The sequence below is a fragment of the Pseudochaenichthys georgianus genome, chromosome 5, assembly GCF_902827115.2.
Source record: "Pseudochaenichthys georgianus chromosome 5, fPseGeo1.2, whole genome shotgun sequence".
NCBI lineage: Eukaryota > Metazoa > Chordata > Actinopteri > Perciformes > Channichthyidae > Pseudochaenichthys > Pseudochaenichthys georgianus.
Genome location: NC_047507.1, coordinates 9885315 through 9907501, shown reverse-complemented (window position 1 = coordinate 9907501; position 22187 = coordinate 9885315). Strand labels below are relative to the sequence as shown.

The window sequence follows — 22187 nt, the reverse complement described above, 5'->3', positions numbered from 1 at the left end:
GTAGCACATGGTCAGCTATGTTGAGACTGAGAATATGACCCCAATAATGTCTCGCAAAACAATTAATTTCTACTGGCAAAATAATAATTATAAAAAGGTTAATCTCCTGTATTAGAAGCATTTAGAAACAAACTTAAGCATTAAAGGTATTTTAATAATGAACGACTTGAATGACTTAGTAGTCACAATACAACACAGCTGCAGATATAAAACGTTATTAAAACATCAAACGACATGTTCCATGTGATTGATCGCGGAAAGTTTGGTTATTTTTAAAGATGTTGTTGCAAACACTGATCATGATATTTGATCAGTTAGTGACGTTTTCCATTAAGATTTTAGTCCAGAGTTTGAGCGAGACTACATTTGACGTCTACCTTGTAATTCTCTATGCTAGAAAACCCCTCAAAAATAATCAGTCATCTTTCATGTGCACGCCATGCGGAGTGAGCTTTTAAGGGTTTCTGATCCAAATAGATTATCGAACCCACACATGAAGGGCGAGGGAACATGAACGTAGAGGCGAGATCAGTGACGAAGGAAGTAACAAAGTAGTCTTCACTTGTAGGGCCAGTGTACCACTTCAAGGCTGGTGGTGATATTTCACACATTGACACGCTCTGTGGTGTCACCTCTCCCTCTGCCTTTGTATTCCCCCTCCACCATTCCCTCTCCACACAGTAACCCCAGATGGGAGGCCACAGACTTTGATTTACTTATTTATTTAACTCCCTGTCTCACTTGTATGTGTTTACAATTCCGCTGTTAATATTTGATGTGGCTCTCTCTCTCGGTCTTCGCTGTATGTACTTTTTTTCACACGCACAGCTCATATCAGATTTCTGGTGCTGTTACTGCTTTATAGACGTGTGTGTGCGCTTCAGTGTGAAGATTTCCACTGCTTAAAAGTGAAGCTGCATTTTTGACCAAAGTGGTAAAGTAAATGGATGAATTATAGATCTGTGAATAGAGTACCTGCTTCACTCCAGATGTCTTTAAACTTTACAGCTTTCGCAGACATTTTACAGTTGTCATTCAGGAAATAATCTCATAAGCATTTTCTTAAATGGGTAAGGATGCTTACAAAAGAAATACCGTAAAAAATACCGGATCGATAAGCAGCATCAGAAAGAGTAGTACTACCATTACATTTTTATAAACCCGTCCCTATGCCACCTAGAGCCACCTACCATGTCCTGTGTCACTGTTGTTTAAAATGTCAATTAGCCTTTGCAATCACGTCAATTTAGTAAGTAAAAAATGTTCATGTGAGAGATCTGATGGCTTCAGCGCTTATTATCGCTTTACTTTTGCCCGTCACTGCCCACACACCCAGCATCTGACCACACATAGCAACATTTATTTTTATAACGTAGCTCTTTTTTCCCTGATGTATTGTTCCTGTCAGTCATGTGCGTTCTCCATGAAGTGACAGTAATTACAGGGGTCAAGGTCAGCCACAAGAGGGAGGTATAACGACACATGGCGCCCAGAGGGACTGTCCTTGCTACTGGGTCCACAATATTCAAAGAGAGGGCTCCCCCTACTCTGCTAACCAACACTGCAATGCTGCTACTCATGATTACTAAAGTTGAGTTACCATACCTGCATGGGGAACGAGGAGTAGACCAGGGCTCGAGCTTAAGGACGTCCCGTCGTCCCGGGGCCGAAACAAATAGTGTCGGGGAGGATACAAAATAATTTTGGGACGCATTTGGGACGAGAGTTAAAATAAAAATACCCTGCTAACTCTACTACAAACGGCGATGGAAATGAAACCGACTGCACGTTTTGTGTAGCACACAGTTATTAAACCTCCTTGTCAACATAAACACACACGCACAAAACATTTAGAAACCCGCAAAATACACACACATGTCGCTACAGCTGTGCCCGCGAATTCCTGGCCCGCAAATCCGCGGGTCTCGCTATGTACTGAGTGTGTGTATTTCGCGGGTTGAGTGATGTACAATGGCATCCCGTGGAGGAATTCTGAAATGTTTTACCATTACATCACAAAAACGCACAGCAGAACCAGACCCTGGAGCGCCGGCCTCTTTATTTACTTACTCCTCTTCATCCCCTATGGGTAATAAGGCTGAGATGAGAACTCTCCATCGTATGTAGTCCTTGGCAATATGCTTCGCCTCTCCCCATGTAGGGATGGGTACCGAGCCCCGGTATTAAACGGGCCCCGGGCCGGAATTATTAAAGACAGTGGTAACGTTAAGCTCCGACGTTATCGGACTTTTTATCGGTACTGGAGACATTTAAAAAATATGTCATGTATTATTGCTACATACACATTATATCGCAGTTTTAGTTTCACCGACTCCATTTCTAATATGCAATAAGACTACAACATGCGTCTATGATGTATTTTCAAGCTTTCCAATCCAGATGAGATCTCTCTCTTCCGTCTGTGTGCGAGGGGGCGGGCCGTTTGTAAGGGTCTCCTGACTGACAGACTGTCTTCCTGGTTAGTGGTTACTCTGGGTTCTGTCTTCAGGACAGTGTTGGATGTTTTTGTTAATTGGATGGGACTTGATTGGATTCAATATTAATTTTCTCGTTTGTGTGTTTGTTTAAATATATTTGGCCTTTGTTTATGTGATTGAATGGTTTACTCAACTAAAAAGGTTGATGAATTATCATCTAATGATTTGTATGATGTTTTATTTATGTTAAAGGTCACTTTGAATGATTTTAACTAATGATAATGTATCAAACGAACATTTTTAAATTCGGGACGGTCCACATTAATTTCGGGACGGCTTGGATTGTATTTCGGGGCGGTTCCGGGAGGATGGGGAAAAAAGTTAGTCGAGAGCCCTGGAGTAGACACACATTAGAGTCCATAACATGACATCTGAAATGGATTGATGCATCTTCAATTGTTAGTCGCCCTTATGCTACTATATTATTGTGTAAATGAAATCATACAAATTGCTACATGCATTCTTTTATCTTCAAGCTGTGAGGCGCCTCAACCCACTCTTCAAACCTTTACTGTAAAATCTGTCTTTTGGTTTTCCTTAATGTTGCATAAAGGGACTTTTCCATGGGAGGCAACGAATGGTGTCACCTTTGATTTTCATTAGTATTTGTTGTAAGCAATGGAAATAATACACTAAAATAACTTTTTCAATGAAAAGAAAATAGTAAAGAAATAGTTAAAATGCTGATATCCTAGAGACTAATATGAGGTTTGTCGATGTCTTGTTTGTCTGACCAACAAGTCGGGCTTTCAGGTTTCTTTTATTTACAGCATAAAAAATTCTCCCAACCTCTTAATTTTGTGGAGTTGCTACTGTATAAGTTTGACTGAAACGATTAATACATTATTTAAGTAGTTGGTTACTTATTTTCTATCGATTGACTAATCATTTTACTTCACACAGAGGCAGGCTTAATCCAAGTAAAATACTGTGCTGCTTTTTATACAGAGGAGTGCTCTCGCTGTGATTTTCCTCCCGTCTTCCTCCTCCAGATGTCATTATAGGAAGAACCCGTGTGGCGTTAACACGGAGCAAAGGCACTGATCTCAGCACCACTGAGATGGGCTTAATATGATTTCTGCGTGCTGCTTTGAGCCCATCTGCCTCCCGTTAGGTGTTTGCGCCTCTCGACTGAGGCTGGTCCCAGCAGGGGACAGCCGAACGCGGAGCTGTGAGCCAGGCTGCCGTTTTATGCCTTCACTTATGAACCCTTCGTACAAAGACTTCTTGCTGCTCTGCTCACACACATTGCATTGGCTGGGCACACGCACACAAACAAACCTTTTACTTCGGTGGCCAGGAAAATGACCATAGTTTTATCAGTCTCTAAGAGAAGTGGGTATTATTGTTATACAAATATTTCAGGGTTCGTACGGTCATTGAAAACCTGGAAAAGTCATGGAAATTGAAAATGCAAATTCCAGGCCCTGGAAAAGTTATGGAAAACAATATGTTTTGGAAAAGTCATGGAAATGTAACTAAAGTTGCGTCAAATATAATTTACATTTAATCTAATCGCTGAAATAAGATGGTGCATCAATCTGGTGCATATTGAGGGGAAAATATAGAGACTAGATCTATGGAAACACCTATATTAAACAGAACTGTATACATTTCAATAATCATAAAATCATGGCCATAACCAATAACATACCATTTCCAATATGAAAAAAACACTGAAACTTGTTTATTAATTTATTTTTGGTTCATTTATAGTTTTGAGTGTGTCTGTGCTCCAAAGACTAGTTTTCTCTCAACAAGTTTTAAAAGTGTATCTTACCTTTTTTCACCCAGTTAACTTTTTATTTATTTATTCATGCAGATTTTACTAATCACATTACATTTCATTTAGCTGACGTTTTTATCCAAAGCGACTTATAATGACCGATTACAGGGACATTCTCCGTGGAGTAACTAAGGGCTAAGTGCCTTACTCAATGGCACACTAGTGGTGGTGTTCCTGGCGGGATTTGAACTCACAGCCTCTTCAGCCCACCTCACTATCCATTAGACCAGGGGTGCCCAACCTTTTTTGAACCGAGAGCTACTTTTAAAGTTGCCAGTCTGCCGAGATCTACCAGTCCAAATAGAGAGGCGTAGCCATTACTGACAGCCTACTACCAGGTAAATACACACTTCTACTTGTATAAAACTGACCTTTAATACTCCATAAAATACTGCAGATCCTTTATTTGACCTCTTTCTAATCTACACACATACAAGTATTTAACTGAAGTTACACAACAGTGTTGTTGATACAGAGTTGGAGTTTATTCACACGTCACTACAGTGGGTAATGTTTTCAAGACACATTGAACAGTGCTGCCACATATGACACAGGAAAAAACCCTTTCTTTGCCATTATATAAAAATAGTGTTGCTACAAAAGTATAAATTAGGCTTACTAATAAGACAACTCAGATCTGAAGCTACACAGGAATCTGCTCCTAAAGTGCAATAAAAAAGACAAAATTAATAGAATCAAACCCTTTTGTTGTTGCATTTTAGTAGATTATAAAAAGAAATGCCTTTAAAATAGGATGCAAGCAACACTAGTTTCTTAACCTGAATTTATAATAGACTATAATCAATTTCAGTTTGCATTCTTATACCATTTTGTACAATAATTATAATAAATAAGTTCAAACAAATTAAAACTTACAGCTGATTAATAACGGTATCTAACTTGAGTTTTTATTAGATCAAAAACCTGTTGAAATGCTTCTGTTATTTTTACTGTCCCCAAAAGCGAGTCGGCAGCCTCCAGGAAAGCTTCTTTCACAACTTCGCCGTCTTTGAAAGACTTCATGTGTTTCGCAAGAACGTAACTGACACGATAAGATGCTATGGTCGCAGGCTGCAGCCTTGCTCTTGTTGTTGGGCCTGGTGGAAATGGACTGCTGTGCATTTAGCTGTCCTTTCAGGCCCCTCCCCTTTTGGAGCGTAGGGCAGAATTAGGATGGAATTCCGTCTCGTAGCGTTTGTGCACTGTTTTGAAATGCCTCTCCTAAATTACCCTTCTTCGATAAAGCCACGCTCGCATTGCAGATGAGACAGATGGACTTTGAATTGGAATAGATACAAAAATGATCATCCTCCCACTCGGAGTGAAAATGATATATTTTGGGCTTTTTTACTTCTGCAATAATTGCGGTCTTGTGTGTGTGCAGACTGTCTCTCCTGTTGACACGGAGAACGTCAGCGAAATAGTGCCCACTTCCCACCAGCCACGCCCCCACATATGGGGTCACGCCGGCCAATCACAAAGCTTTGGTGCGTTCAAGTGCATTATTCTGGCACGGGAAGATAATGTTATAGGACATTAACGATAAAACAGAATATTGTTGTTCTATTTTTAGACACATCTCGCGATCGACTGGGAATCTCGCTGCGATCGACCGGTCGATCGCGATCGACTGGTTGGGCACCCCTGCATTAGACCAATCACTACCCTCTCAAATGGAAATATGTGTTTACATAAATGGTGACCACACCGTTTGAGACCCACTGAGAACTTAGACTAAGTTAACTATCTAAACACTCAGAGAGTCCTTTACCTCACCTGAGCTGAGGTTATCCCGAGCTTGAATGACACACAGAGACCAATCAAGGGCTTTGATTTGTGATCTGTATGACAGTGGCCATGTCGGCAGGCCACATCATGTGGACAGCCAGTCACCCTGTGTGAGGCAGGCCACTTAACAGGCCAGAAGGAGGCGAGATCAGTGCAAGGGAGCGAGGGATCATTGTCCACAAGTTAATCGATCGCAGATGGCGTCGTGGTCACAGACGAATAAAAAAAAAAAAATTATATAAAAAAAAAAAACCTAAATGGGTCGCGAAATATACTTGGGCGGCCGTTAATATACCTGGGCGGCCCGCCCAAGTATAGTCTATGTGTGGGAAACCCTGGAGCGTGCAATTGGCATGCTGACAGCAGGAATGTCCACCAGAGCTGTTGCCCGTGAATTGAATGTTCATTTCTCTACCATAAGCCGTCTCCAAAGGCGTTTCAGAGAATTTGGCAGTACATCCAACCGGCCTCACAACCGCAGACCACGTGTAACCACACCAGCCCAGGACCTGCACATCCAGCATGTTCACCTCCAAGATCGTCTGAGACCAGCCACTCGGACAGCTGCTGCAACAATCGGTTTACATAACCAAAGAATTTCTGCACAAACTGTCAGAAACCGTCTCAGGGAAGCTCATCTGCATGCTCGTCGTCCTCATCGGGGTCTCGACCTGACTCCGGTTCGTCCTCGTAACCGACTTGAGTGGGCAAATGCTCACATTCGATGGCGTCTGGCACGTTGGAGAGGTGTTCTCTTCACGGATGAATCCCGGTTTTCACTGTTCAAGGCAGATGGCAGACAGCGTGTGTGGCGTTGTGTGGGTGAGCGGTTTTCTGATGTCAATGTTGTGAATCGAGTGGCCCATGGTGGTGGTGGGGTTATGGTATGGGCAGGCGTATGGTATGGACGGCGAACACGGGTGCATTTTATTGATGGCATTGTGAATGCACAGAGATACCGTGACGAGATCCTGAGGCCCATTGTTGTGCCATTCATCCACGACCATCACCTCATGTTGCAGCGTGATAATGCACGGCCTCATGTTGCAAGGATCTGTACACAATTCCTGGAGGCTGAAAACATCCCAGTTCTTGCATGGCCAGCATACTCACCGGACATGTCACCCATTGAGCATGTTTGGGATGCTCTGGATCGGCGTATACGACAGCGTGTTCCAGTTCCTGCCAATATCCAGCAACTTCGCACAGCCATTGAAGAGGAGTGGACCAACATTCCACAGGCCACAATCAACAACCTGATCAACTCTATGCGAAGGAGATGTGTTGCACTGCGTGAGGCAAATGGTGGTCGCACCAGATAACCCTAACCCTACCCCTAACCCTACCCCTCACACCAGATACTGACTGGTTTTTGGACCCCCCAGACCCCCCCAATAAAGCAAAACTGCATGTTTCAGAGTGGCCTTTTATTGTGGCCAGCCTAAGGCACACCTGTTCAATAATCATGCTGTCTAATCAGCATCTTGATATGCCACACCTGTGAGGTGGGATGGATTATCTCGGCAAAGGAGAAGTGCTCACTATCACAGATTTTTTTCAGATTTGTGAACAATATTTGAGAGAAATGGTTATTTTGTGTATATAGAAAATGTTTTAGATCTTTGAGTTCATCTCATGAAAAATGGGAGCAAAAACAAAAGTGTTGCATTTATATTTTTGTTCAGTGTAGATGATGTGTTTTTGTGTTATAATGATTGATCATGAAAGTGTTCTCAAAGCTGGTAAAGGTGCAGCTAGTTTGAATGATTTTGTATACTACAGGGTAGCTTGTGGATTTACTCCAGGTGGAACTAAAGTCTGATTTAAGAGTTGATTATATTTCACATCATTCATCCACATCTGTGAAGTAACTAAAGGTATTAAATACATGTAGTGGAGTCGAAGTACACCATGTACCTCTGAACTGTAGTGGAGGCGAAGTACACCATGTACCTCTGAACTGTAGTGGAGGCGAAGTACACCATGTACCTCTGAACTGTAGTGGAGGCGAAGTACACCATGTACCTCTGAACTGTAGTGAGTCGAAGTACACCATGTACCTCTGAACTGTAGTGAGTCGAAGTACACCATGTACGTTCAGGTTATTTATTTGTAGCCATAGGTAGATTCTGTTTGCAGAGAAAAAGACAAGGGTTCCATCCTGACACTAAAAAGTTTGTTGAGTTTATGAACTTAGCTACACCAGTGGCTATAAAGATAGAAAGACTAAGCCTTGCACAGAGGCATGGCAATACATTTTCAAAATGCTCTACAGTGCTGCCAGAATTATAAACTGACTGCTACACAATTAAAATAAATGCTTTTATATATTTCTATTAGATGTGACTCTTTGGCGTTTCTGTTATTAACTGCTGCTTTAGTTCTGACTGCTAACATCCTGTTATTCCTCATCTTAAAGCCGATATTCCGTGGGGTCGGGGGTCGGCTCCTTGTCACCTTTTTCATACCTGATGAGTTTGCATCCCTGACTACAGTTGCTTTAGCGTGTAGAAGCTAGTAAGCCTACTATTTGATTTGTTTTAGATAGGCACATGTTTCATATGCAGACCTTATTTTCCTGTTCCACAATTTTCAGTGGTAACATTTTTTTGGTCATGGAAAATGAGGTAAAGGTCATTGAAAATCATTGGTGAAAAAGTGTATGAACCCTGGTATTTCACAAAGGCCGTTTAAGAAACTGCTGAAACGTGGTGCTTGTGGAGATGGTAGTAAGGCCATTGTACGTCAAGGTGTTTGGCTCCCGCCCACAGCCAGGGATTCCCCTTAGCACAGAGCAGACGGTTTGGCAGCGGGAAAGAGGATATTGACGCTCCTCCTGTCTGCTGTTTTTGTTTTTTACCCCCACATTTTTCTTAACTCCTTTTTTTCCTGCTACTGGTGTTGGGTCTCTTTATTCGGTGTTAGTGCTTTGTGGACTGGGCGCTCACTGTCATGTTGAGGTTTCCTGGTGTGAGTTTGTTTGGAGGGTGTGCTGTTGACTGTGACCAGGACAAGACAAGACAGCAGGGGAAGGGGGGAGTGTAAAGAAAGGCTGCTAAGTAGAGGGAGGCAAGAAATCTAGAGTGTGTCTTGAATGGGTGTGTAAAGAAAGGCCCTTAGACGAGAAGAGGGCACACTTAAACGTGTTTGTCCTTCTGAGAAAGGGAATTGGAAGAACACTGTGTGTGTGTGTGTGTGTGTGTGTGTGTGTGTGTGTGTGTGTGTGTAATAAGGAGGAGCAGCTTTGTGGGTGCGTATGTGTAAGCATCCTCTCAATGTTTCTGCAGCAGCATGCTTATTCTGACTGAGTTTTGGCTTATGGTCAGTTCCCTGCAACACATGAGTTAGCCGAGTGAAAGCTTAATTTATACAGCCCACACCTCACCATGTTAGCTAGCACAGACGCATTTTAAAGAAAACATATTTACTCTCCTGACGCTATATCCTCTCAAATACCCTGTAAGACGGGACAATGTATCACTTAATGTTGTCTTTTTAAAAAGCGTTGTCTTTTTCCTGTTTTGAAGACTGCATTACATTAAAAGGATGTCATTTCCTATATTTACCAGACTGTTCTAGCAGTTTACCCACAGGTTGATATTTAGCTATCAAAAATCTCAGAGTAAATATGTTGTGAAGGAACTGATGGTGAACTCTACAATATCATCGATATACTGGTAAAAAAAAACGCCAGCTCTAATGTTCTTCATGTTTGCTGGTAGTTTTACATTTTTTTGTATTTGCTCATGTTGACAAGAAGAGGGTCAAGATAACCTCCAGGCGCCTGTCTCTCCTCAGTGGACACCTCTCTCTCTGTTCTTGTGCTCTCACTTGGAGCAGCAGCAGTGTCTGTCTGTACTGGCACATTTCCACTACACGGCCTCGCTCGGTATGGCTAGGCCTTGTTAGGACTGGCTCACTTTATGGCGCATTCCATTACAGTTTAGGAACTGGGGTAGTAACTATAGTAACGCAGTGTAGGCGGAGCCGTGGCGTCATCTTCAATGAGAAAACAACATCAGCCGTTAGCTGTTAGCACTCAAGCTCACAGCTCCTCATATCTGTTCAGAGACTAGACCAAAGTTAAACAAGTACAAACCACAGACTGCCTGTGTCATGGCGAATACAGTCGCTGGTTTATTTATGTCTGTGTAGGCCGTTGTTGTGAGTGTGGACGGTCGGAGCATATACAACGTTAGCTTAGCCAATCTCCATTCGGAAAACACGCATTTTAAAAGTTTTTCGCCTGCAGTCTGCAGACTTGTCAAAGCGTTAATTCATGGTTTTTACTAACCGGTATCAGTATGTTGTTACTTCGGCATCATTTTGAAACGTGTATTACAATTAAATCACGGTCAAATATGTTCATCTTGTTGTAGTTGTAGCCCCCTTGCCAGCGATTCTCTCTCTAGTTTAGCATACTCAGCCCGACTCAGCCTGGTTGTTGGCCCGGTCTGGAAATAGTACCCGCTAGCCGGTACTACGCTAACGGCCCGTCCACACAGTGGCGTTGGAAGCTTCTTCCAACCTTCCAACGCTTCTGCCCATTCACTTTGAATGGGGTGACGTCACTTTTCACCGAACTGCATTGTGGGAAGCAGAGCGGAGCTCTCCTGGCGTTTCAGGCTGCAAAAGTTGAGCAATGTTCAACTTTTGAAGCTTTCGGTGGAAGCGTCAGTCGATCAAATCATATGCCAGTGCAAGCTCTAGCCAATCAAACCGCTGCTTGTGTGTCAGGGGCGGGAGATTCATGTGATTGGTTGTTGGTCGAGCTTCAGACACGCCCGCCGGCAAGCTTTTTCCAAAGCCGCTGTGTGGACGGGCCATGAGTGGAAATGCAACCAAAAATGGGCCCCGCACGGCTCGGCACGCTTAAAGAGAGCTCCGCGCTGTAGTGGAAATGCGCCATAAGACCCCTTGTTCATCTGAGTGTTGAGAGCTGTATCTATAAATTCATTTTGTGCTCATAGTGCATCAGATTGATGCATTTAACTAAAAAAATATTCCCCGGACCCCCCTAGAGGATATAAAGTAGGTTAAAAATAATTGCATACATTTTCTTTTAGTAAACACTGAAAACGGGTCCCACAGACCCAAACAGCACACAAAGGTTAAAGGTAAGCATATAATGTTAAAATGTGCTAAATATATACACTGCAAACAAAACAAAAAAAGAGGAGTAAAAGTAGCTCATGACTTGTGTTGTTTTTTGAAAGTAGCCCTCATCCTAAAAAAGGTTGGAGACCCCTGCTCTAGAGAGATCATTTTGTCGCCCGTCAGCGCAACTTACCTGATGCCGTTCAAAACCTATAATAATAAAGGGCGGTGCCGGCCATCAGCGAACCGAGCCGGCCTTTCTCCGCATGGAAAAGCGTTTTAGCCAATCAAAATGAAATATGCGGGACATCGTCTCAATTTGCGGAACGCACCAAAAGTCGTGATAATGCTGTGAGTAGGCCTACCGCACAAAGCGGGACATCTGGTCACCCTACGGCTGAGTTTATCGCAGTGCAGAATTGCTGTAGGCCTATAGTTTAAATCTCCTAACAATGTTGTCCATTTTAGACATAGGCCTATTATGTTTACAGCCCTTAATAACATTCATTTTCTGGGCTCTATGTGTGTCTTGGCTGTTTTCGTTGTGAAAACAAATGGACCGTAGATACACGGATTGACCGTCCTCATCTGCGCTCTTATTTTGTAAGGCAACTTCCGGTAGCAGAATATGAAAAACCGGTAGTTTTTTTGTTTCTGTTTTCTAGTGATTTAATTTTTTGTTTTGAGAAGTAGAAAATTAAAATCATCCCGTTTTTTTAAGTTTAGTAAATCCCCTTTTGACCATGAAAAGAAAAAGGCCTTGTATTTCAATTTTGCTTTTCAATTTTAAAACAAAAATTAAATATCCAGTCGTTTTTAGTTTTTGAATATCCATTTTGTGAAAATAAAATCCAATGACCAAAACATACACCGACCCTGTCCTGCCTTCCTCTCAGGAATGTCAGGTGTGGCAGCGAAGGAGCTCTGGACTGTGTCTGTTGTGGCTGAATGAGTCTCTGCGGTGATGTCAATGGAATTATTATGAGTGCCATTTCATAGTTGTATGCTGTTACTATAAATAGCAAGAGCCTCCTTTGAAAACCCAAACCCTTATTGTGAGCGCATGAGACCGCTGTTTGATGATGTTTGTGAAACACGGTGTACTTTTCTTTCCGCGAAGGAATATCTATTCACTTGGCGATGAGCATTTCTTCTATTTGTGTCTCTCCATCTGTTTCACCCAAACCTTTTCTGCTGTCACACTGCCTTTTATCTGCCTTCACAGTCGCTGTGCTTAGAAGCTCAGACAGGAAATGAAGTTCTTGACCTGTTGGGTGCTTCTATTTCAGGCATTGAGTTCGCATGAATCACAAATGCTGCTTATTACTTGGCGAGGTTACCTTCTGTCACTTCTATCAGAGGAAGATTTGTTTATATTCCCATGTGTAACGCGTGTGGTTTCTACTGACACATTTATTCATATACATTAATCTGTTGTGGTGTAGGGTTAAAGGGGCTCTATTATGCCCCTACACGTTTCCATGCTTCAATGTTCTAAAAGCTCTTAATCTTTCACATACGGCCTGTGCTGCAGCACCTCTTTTCACCCTCTGTCTGAAACCAGAGCCCAGTCTGCTCTGATTGGTTAGCTGGCCGGCTCTGTTGTGATTTCTCAATCGCTTAGAGATGTCCTGCCCCTTAGCCTATTGCATACAATGTGTTGGAATAGAAACGTGAGTGTTACATCATGATGTCCCTGTGTTGCGGAAGTAAACAAAGAAGCCCAATGGAGGCATTTCAGGAATGTGGGAGAGAAACTCCCTCTGGAGGGAACTTTGGGATCCTAGCCTTTGACCATTGACATGCACACAAACATGTATTCATGTGCATGTCGTTATTCTTTCTTCGGATAATCTAAATGAGTTAATTATTATGTTTTGAATACTGCCCCTCCAGAGAGAAGACACAGTTCGGCCATGAAGCCAGCCTCCACCTCGCCCTTCCCCGTGTCGGGCAGGAACCGGAGCAGTGGGCTCGGGTCCCTGCTGGGCTCGGGCTCTGCAGCTGCAGTGGCGACTGGAGGCATACTTAGCCGACCTAACACAGCTGGATCCAGCTTATCCTCCTCAGCGTCCTCCGCCTCCTCCAATCCCAAACTCCTCAAACCAGCCAAAGAGAAGCAGCCAGGCATTCAGCGAAGAACCCCCTTTGCGCCCTTCAGGACGCCCCAGCTGGACAAGATGTAAGTTTTACTAGTCTGTAACCTTTGCAGTGAAGTTTGTTTATAGGGTTTTGCAATGTACCCATTTTCACTGGGGCTGACCGATGAGTTGTTTACATATAGTAATAGCAATTCGAAAGATTAAGCCAGCGATTGTTAATTTAACTGACTCTCATATGAACTGCTGCTTGTGAATTTACTCGGCTATAAAAAGTTAATTTAGTTTGTTGGCCAAACGACACAAAGGAAATCTCGGGTGTTGCCTTGTTAATATGCTCTCTGGTGGCAGTACATTTGCTTGTGGACGAAGAACCACCAAGCAGTAGAACTTTTTTAATTAGAGATAGGAAGTAGGCTGTGACCTTTGACATAAACAACCTTAGTTATTATCCTCCTGGCCACAATCTGAGCCCTCAACCGTCCCAACGTCCAAGTGTTGAATACATATATACAAACTTGTGTTTAAATATTTATAGCACAGTTTTTTTCTGAATTATTCGATTGAAATGTCCTCAGCTTTGGCTTGTTCTTGATAAGTCAACATGTATTTGAACTAGGCTCTTGATTGTAACACACGAAGAAGTGCTGTAAGTGCTGTCCTTATTATCAAACCCTCTTATTCAATCAGGATTATTTTCCCGGAGCTTTTACAAAACAGGTGTCATCATCTGACTTTCTCTCTGTTGGTATGGTGATACATTCTTGATCATGTTAGAATTATGTTTTGTCCTCCCAGCCCCCTCCATACGTGCACATCTGTCTCCTACCATGCGTTTCTCACCGGCTCCGTGTTTCTAACGCTCGGCTTCCTCCTTGCTGCCCTCTTCATCTCTGTAACCTTCTCTTCCAGCCTCATCCCGGCTGTCAAGGTGGAGAAGATGCATCTGCGGGTGGACTCCTCGTCAGCTAAGCTGGTGCAGGCCCCGTCTGCCCCAGCCACCACCTCCCCCTCCTCCACATCCTCCTCTAGCACCACTGTGAGCTCCAACACTACCACCATCACCACCTCCTCCTCATCCTCATCATCAGCCCTTAAACCAGGCCTTAACTGTCCCTCCATACCAAAGCCTCCATTACTGGCCCCGGGTCAGATTCCCAACGGCAAGGGCCACCTCTCAGTCCTCTCAGACAAGAAGCAGGACGGCAGCAGCAGTGCCAGTAGCAGACGCCACGTTAACAAGAAAGTTACAGGTCAGTTGGAGATGATTTGAGGAAAAAGGACTGTTAACACTTCTGTCATGAGTTCAGTTTAGATTATTAGGTACAGTATTTTTGTACTGTCTCATAATAAAACCAAAACTAAATATTTGTTTTCCTAAAATAGATTGTTTCTCTAGACCTGCTTAGTCTATTTTATAATAGGGTAATGGTAGGTCAATGGAAGACCATTCACAGTACTTAATCTTCTTATCCCGACGTCAGTAATCCATTTCTTTGATAACAGAAGGACACCTAGATAGAATATTTTACATAAAGTACAGTTAATCAAGGTACTAGAGCAGGTGATCTGTCACAATATATGTAAGTAACACTTGTCTTGTCTCTCTCTGTGCCTTCAGAGCGCGAGTACAATGCAGATGTCCACTGTGGCGTTGTGGATTTGACCGCTCGGAAAACATGCACAAGATCGCTAACATGCAAGGTAACCAGTCTCTCCGCTTTGTGCCGAGCGCCCGGCCTGTATGGCTGCGTGGGTTTCAAGCATGAACTGGAAATGTTCCTCGATTGTTCTGTTGTCAACAAGTGTCAAATCTTTTTTCAAGTTGAACCATTTATTTCTGATCCTCCACTCTAATGTATTTAATTGTTCATTTAGTAGGCAGTATGCATCACATACTTGATTGAGCATGTAGGAAGCACTTAGTATGGGTTTTCCAACACGGACAACTTATTTGGTTCTGTAATGATTAAAAAAACAAGATATGGCTCTATATAGCGAATACACATTTGTTTAAAAAAAAATCCATGCCTACATAGTGCTGGCTAAGTAGCGTTATACTCATCTGGCCTTTGACAAAATTCCCCAACACGGATAACCCGTCCTAATGTTACAATTGTGTTGCTCTTAGATTGCGGAGGCTAGCAAGCTACGTTTACTAGCTTTTGCTTGGACAATTTAAAACGGTTAAGCTGCTGCTGCTGCTGCTGCTGCTGCTGCTGCTGCTGCTGCTCAGTGTTGCTCAGTGTTGCTCAGTGTTGCTCATAGTTCAGAACTCTCAGCAAATGGTGACAACAAATCACTGATGTGACGAAGCAGTGGTTCAGAGCGTCAGGCTTAAAGCTGGTTAACTGCCTTCAAGGCTGTTAGAATTGGAGTGATTCTGTGAACAAGGCTAAAAAAAGCAAAATAAAAGCATGTGGGCTGTTATTCAAACGGGAAGAAAAGTATTTGCTAAGGACGATTTTCTACAGATCTCATGCTCCAGTTTCTGTCGGCAAGACGGATTGAGAATAAATACAATATTTGTTCTATATGCTGTAATAAAGGAACATGTGAGCCGTGTATTCTAAATAGTTTTTAGACAATGGCTGAGCTCTAGGGCTTGGAGCGATAAGCTTTATTACGTTTTTGATGCAGAAAGCAAGTGTTGCTCTTTTAATGAAATTCTTTGACATTTACAAACATGTGGAATTGTTTTTTAACGATGGTCGTGGTTCACAGATTCATGCATGCTATATCTTATAGGCATAAACACCAAGGAGTCTATCTTCTCAAACAATAATTCGGACCTTTGTAATGCCCCACCAGACACATTCCTTAAGCCAGCGAAGAGCGGTGCCAGGGCGGAGGAAGCGCTTTGACACGCTGCTGGCGGAGCATAAGAGCAGAACGAGGGATCGGGAGAAGGAGAAGGAGAAAGAGAAGGAGAAGGAGAGAGAGCTCCAACAAACCCATTCCCAGCAGAACCCCTCTCTCAGGGACCCTCACCCCTCCTCCCACCTCGCCGCTGCCCATGACGCCCACCAGGTCGCTCACGTCAACGGCCCCGCCACAGAAGCCACTAAGCCTTTGCCAATCGGCAAGCCCAAATTTCACAGCCCTGGTCTTCCACGGTATGTTCAGATCTGTTTCTCTATTGAATTGTGATCTATTTGTATGCATTGATGTAGTGACCGTCAGAACCACGCCTTATTCACTGAGAGGGGACGGTGAAACAAACAATTACAACTTTGCATTTGACACATTTTCTATACTTCTCTGAAATCAATTTCCTGACTATTATGGAATCGTATCATTCTTGGTCTAGACTAAACAGCAGTCACGGAGGTGTAACCCCCGGCGACCCTGCAGTTGTCCACGAGTCACCCCACCACGCCCAGACCACCCCCGATGGGTTTTCCCGACCCTCCAGTGACGAGGGAGAGAACGAGGAGCGGGAGGACAGCGCTGACAAACTGGACTGTCACTATTCAGGTTATCACCCCCGACCGGCAGCTGTAAGTGCGCCCTGCAATGCCTTGTCCCAGAAATACTTGTTATTTTCATTTTTATTCCATTTTATGTCACAAATATAATCTAAAATTGTACCATAGTAATACAAGTAAAACCTTTAGTAATACATGATCTGTTAATTCATATGGATATTAAGACTTTGGAACTTGTTTGCATACTCTATTAAAATATCCTAAGTAAACAAAATGTATCAATTATTAAGAAAACAATACCAAAGCTATTAATAGAATGATCTTTAGGGCTCTTTACACATTTTTGCAAGTCGTATAATAAACCCACTGTTTATTCTGGCATCATGCGGATGAAAATGTTGTCTTTTGGACTTGATAACCTGCAGCTAAAATCTGATGTATCCTCATACGGCTTCTTCCTCTGTTCACAGTTCTGTACATTTGGAAGTCGACTGTTTGGGAGAGGCTGCTACTCCTTTGACAGGAGATTGGACAGAGTGCGATGTGCGCTCACCTCAATGACGGACAAGCACGTCAACTCTCAGATGTGGAAGTAAGTGTGTCCAGCTCAGATTTGATTAGAGCCCACACACATGATCACTGTTCTCCTCGGCCATTCCTGGCCTCAATATTGACTTTTACAGATATAGCTAAAAGTTGATGTAATTCCTTGTTGCAGGAAAATCCCCTTGGCCTTGGAGAACTCCTCCTCCTCTGTTGTACCTTCACATAGGACAAGCACAAATTCCCACAGTAGCACCCCCTCTTCAGGCTTCCTGGGCCCCCCTGCCACCCTGCCCCAGACTCCTTATAGCCAATCGTACGAGGGCAAGTCCGTGCTCTCCTATGGGACCACCTTAAATGCCCGCAGCTCCCCACAGGGCGGGGCTGAGCACCCGGCCTACGGCATTACGCAGGCCAGACAAGTGTCTTCGTCGCCTCAGATGCCTTCAGCCCACTCGTCCTCCTCTTCGTCAGCTCCTTCCCTCGCCTCAGGCAGGGCGCTTAAGTCCCGCTCCTCCTCCTCCAGCAGCAGCACTACCAAGTCGTCGTCATCGTTCAGGCCCAAAGACATCTCCTCTGGCCCCTCCACCCCCATCTCCCCCAACTCCCTCAGTGGAGCCAACAGTAACAGTAGCAACACTAGCTTCAGCTCGGGGAAGAAGAGGAAGAACAGCGCGATTCTCTCTTCGTCCCACGTCCCCTCTGACTCCTCCTCCAATGCCAACTTTTCCTCGTCTTTCAAGAAGAACTGTGCAAATGTCGGCAGCTCAGGGAGCACCTACCACCACGGCTCATTAGGTCCTTCGTCCTCATCGTTGTTATCTTCCTCCCACACCGGTGTCCACAGCGTGGGGCTCAACTGTGGCCCCACGGTGCGGACCAACTCACTCAGCCTCAAGGCCGAGTCCACAGGAGGGTCGGCGGGCGGCTCCTCGGGGCCGCCGGCGAGAGGCCCCCCCTCGGGCAGCCCCGCAGAGTCCATCAAGCGCATGAGCGTGGTGATGAACAGCAGCGACTCCACCCTGTCCCTCGGGCCCTTTGTCCACCACCCGTCTCTGTCCTCCTCTGACCACCACACCAACTTCAGCCACCACTCTGACGGGCGCCTCGAGGGCAAGAAGCGCAAAAGCTCTCCTGCCTCCAGCGCCATTAATAGTGCAGGAGGAGGGGGGGTGGCAGGAGGGGGACCTGGACCAGGGAGAACCAAAGTGGCCAAGTCACCTGCCATCAACAACATCCATGGGAAGCATGGGCGGAGCATTCCAGGGACCCCGGGGCTGCCCAACAACCATTTTCAGGTGGGTTTTTCATACTACAACAATCAGGATGCGTTGTAATACCAAGGGCACATATTTAAACTGCTCCGAAACCTACCTGATATTACAAAAGCCAAAATAACTTTTCTTCTTCCCTTTTAATATAATTGTATTAATAATTGTGTACTTTGGAAACCTGGACATTTTTCTCATTTCATAGAATATTTGTTTAATTTAGAAAGTAATGAATAAGAAAATATCAAAGGATTATTTAATAATATAGATCGCACACAGACTGACAAATGTGTCATAATGTACACTTCATAGGTTTTCATAGCAGACATTTTGAAAGCAACATCTTACTATTGTCGTTTAAAGTCACTAAAGCAGTACTAAAACAAACACACTATGTACATGTATTTTTTACACCTTGTGTTTAATGAAGTTATGGTATATCTAGAATAACTATGTCTGCCATTGACATACACATGTTGGATTGCACCACTGCAGACCAGTAATTATTTATTTTGAGTATTAAAGTGAATTTTTAGCAGAGAACTTTTTTTAAGGCGGATATTTGACACCCATTTTGACCCTGTTTTCTCCCTCCTCCCCAGCCAAAGGCTCGTCCCTGACAGCGGTCTCCGGCTTCGTTGTAGGGAACCGGCAGGCGGACGGGGAACAGTCCGGAGCTTTCCGCAAACCGCTCCGGACGGCACGAGGCCTTTTAATCAAAACCCACATTTCTCTCAGCTTCCCACAATCCTCAGGGTGGAGATGATCTGGACTGCCTAGTGAAGTCAATGTGGTCCTTACTATTTCTCCCAAAGCCATGTGCGAGTGTGTGTGTGTGCGAGTGTGTGTGTGTGCGTGAGTGTGTGTATGTTGGGAGGGATATGGGTGCGATGGTACGGCGTAGAGTGCCAGGGGTCTAATGAGCGAGCCAGGGACCCTGCCCCCCCCCCTCACAAGTGTCCCAGTATTCTGAGAGGTCTTCCTGTCTAGAGGAACAATAGCAACAGCCATGAGTCTCTTGAGCTTCATTGGGTTGAAGTGAAGGGCTGCAGCGACAAGCCGCCATGCCGCTGAGCACCTGGGGAGACAACAAGCCCATCTCCTCCGCGTCAGTTAAAGAATGGGTGTGCAATGTGCGTACAAGTATTTTTCTCATGTCAGATTCTGCTGGACTACTGGAATTTCCAACTTAATTTCACCCCCAGCGCCTGATCCTCAGAAGCCTTGGAAGGAGGAGCAGCAAACCGTTTCTTGCAACACACAATCACCCTGTGTTGTTCCACTTCTCCTTAGTCCGACTCTACGTTCCAGTGACTTTGGGTTAGCCCGAGAGGAGCCTATCGGGACGATCTGGTCGATCCTTTTATTACCCAGAATAATTATGCAAAGTGTTACCTTTTTATGATTTCTTATGAGCTTTTTACACTGAACTACAAAGAGTCTTTGTAGACGTGGTGAAGGCAGTTTCAAATGTGAAAAGGACGCCTGATGTGCCCATTCGATCGAATCTTTTGTGAGAGATAACTTGGACATAATTTTCCGAATCTTTTCATTGTGCAAAAATGATCGCCACACAGTACACCTACCCCCAACTGTGAAAAGCACTAAGAAACTACTTTCTCTCCACAGGCATTGCTTAGTCGTACACAAAGCTGGCCAAATTCTGCTATCAGCTTTGCCAACTACTTCTTTCTTTTACAAAAAGGTGGGCAATTCTTGCTCATGAAGCGGTGATGGTGCATTGCCTGCGTGGATATGATACAACTTGTGCAAGCCGTATTGTTATTGCCACAACTTACCTACTTTATACCCATTCAGCCCAGTGGAATCCACAGCTGTTGTGGGCAGATGTGAATTGTAATGTTTATTTTTCCTACATAGGGAATCAGGTATGGTACGTCTTAACTGGAGCAAACTTTATGCACGTCACCTGTCTTCTGTGGGTTGGACTGTCCCTCCTGTGTGTAACCACTACCCAAGCTCTGGATGTTACAGTTCTAATGCCTCAGCGTAACACTATGTTGGTGCGTGTCGAGGAAAGACTAGTGGTAGTAGAACGGATAACCAGGCATTATACTCTATTCCTTTGTCAAAATGGAGTCTTAAATCAGGCAATACTTGCCCATCTCGTCGGGATGTTTGTTTATTCCGAGTAGTCTCGAGGGGTGTTAAGTGCGAGATTCATGGAGATGGCTTCACGGGACATATTTTAACTTTTGGCAACACCTTTTGATTTATGAAACCTCCACTGATGTCAGTGTCGAAAAGTAGAGGAGACATTTTTTAATATTGTTATTTTAGCCTCTTTTTTCTTTCTTGTAGCCTATGTATCAAACAAGTATTGAAGTATCCCTATTTGAGAATACATATTTTGTTAAATTGTACATAGTGAAATATGTATTTTTGCACAGGCATTTTTCGTACATGCTGAATTTTTGGTACACTTTTCAAAACATGAAATACAAAAGGAATTATTTATTTAGTAAAAACGATGGAAAAAGTCAAAGAACTTGATTATTTGAAGTGGTTCACTGCCAAGTCTATATAATGCAATACGCCTATATGTAGAAGCCGAAGCATCTCATGAATCGTGTACTGAGATGTTTAAAGGAACAAAGGTGAAGTGTTGCCACTGTAGCATGTGTCTGTACGACGGATACCTTTATTCAAGTTCAAGGTCTCTATCACACGTGCTTTTACAAGACATTTTACGTTGCCTATGAATCAACACAACAAGAAAGTTACTTTATGACCCAATTAGCCTGTGATTTTGAAACGTCCCGCAGACTTGAAGCTGTGCCCGTTGTCTCACCGGTTTCCATGGACTCTTCAGTCACACACTTTGTAGACCTTAAACATGTTCTTTTATAAAGGCTGAAGGGACTTTAGCAATCATCGCAAGGAAGAGGAACACTTCAAAGTCCGACTGCTTGCATCATCGTTGCCAAACAAGTAATTTGAATCACAGCTTTTAAAAGAAATATCAAATTAAGAAAGTGCCTGAATTTGTTTCACCCTGACTGTTTGAGGACAGTATTCTTTGCGTTGTTTTACCTTACTTGAATGTTCGAAGTGTTAAGGACTTTGCTTTTAAATCTGCCTCTGAGGCCTAAATAATGGTAAAACCTGAGCTTGTCAGCTGCCCAGTATGAAACACTTTTTAGTGTGTTTTTGGGGGGGGGGGGGGGTTATTCAAGTTTTCCAGACAAGACGTCAAGAATTTGTTAGCCCCCATGTGGCTTAAGCCCCCTCTAGTTTTACTGGGATTTCTACGTAAAAAAACCTTCAATCAAGTGTTTTTTTTATCCTCAAACTCCACTGACATCTCAGTGTTTCCAGCAGATGGGAACATCGTGCGGATGTTTTTTTATTAGCACCATAGACTTGGAATGTGAAAGTGAGAATACAGCTCGTGTTTGGGAGGAAGAAATAATCCACCATTCATACTTTGTAAAAGCTTGTATAGATTTTTTTTGTATACATTATCAAAATCATTTTCAGCTGGACTTATGTATTGGCTGCTATGTAATTCATGAACAAAACATAGTTAGAATTAATATTTAAAGAAAAAAAGATTGTATAGTATATTTGTTTTGTAACAAGTTTCTGTAAATAAAATAATTTATACTGCTATTTATATGAAACTATGTGTCTGCCTCTTTTCTATAATAAAAAGA

General features: G+C 43.4%; 1 protein-coding gene across 2 annotated transcripts in view; it reads left to right on the top strand.

Moving 5' to 3' along the window:
* LOC117446677 (ataxin-7) overlaps positions 1 to 22154 on the top strand; it is a 33143-nt gene extending 10989 nt beyond the window's left edge. For both annotated transcript variants that reach the window (XM_034083002.2, XM_071203079.1), the window contains 8 exons: positions 13066 to 13351; positions 14181 to 14521; positions 14890 to 14972; positions 16080 to 16384; positions 16579 to 16768; positions 17167 to 17288; positions 17415 to 18537; positions 19113 to 22154. In XM_034083002.2, the coding sequence (XP_033938893.1) occupies positions 13066 to 13351; positions 14181 to 14521; positions 14890 to 14972; positions 16080 to 16384; positions 16579 to 16768; positions 17167 to 17288; positions 17415 to 18537; positions 19113 to 19130 (2468 nt within the window). In that variant the 3' untranslated portion in view covers positions 19131 to 22154. The remainder of the gene's footprint in view (positions 1 to 13065; positions 13352 to 14180; positions 14522 to 14889; positions 14973 to 16079; positions 16385 to 16578; positions 16769 to 17166; positions 17289 to 17414; positions 18538 to 19112) is intronic.
* The last annotated feature ends 33 nt before the right edge of the window (positions 22155 to 22187 follow it).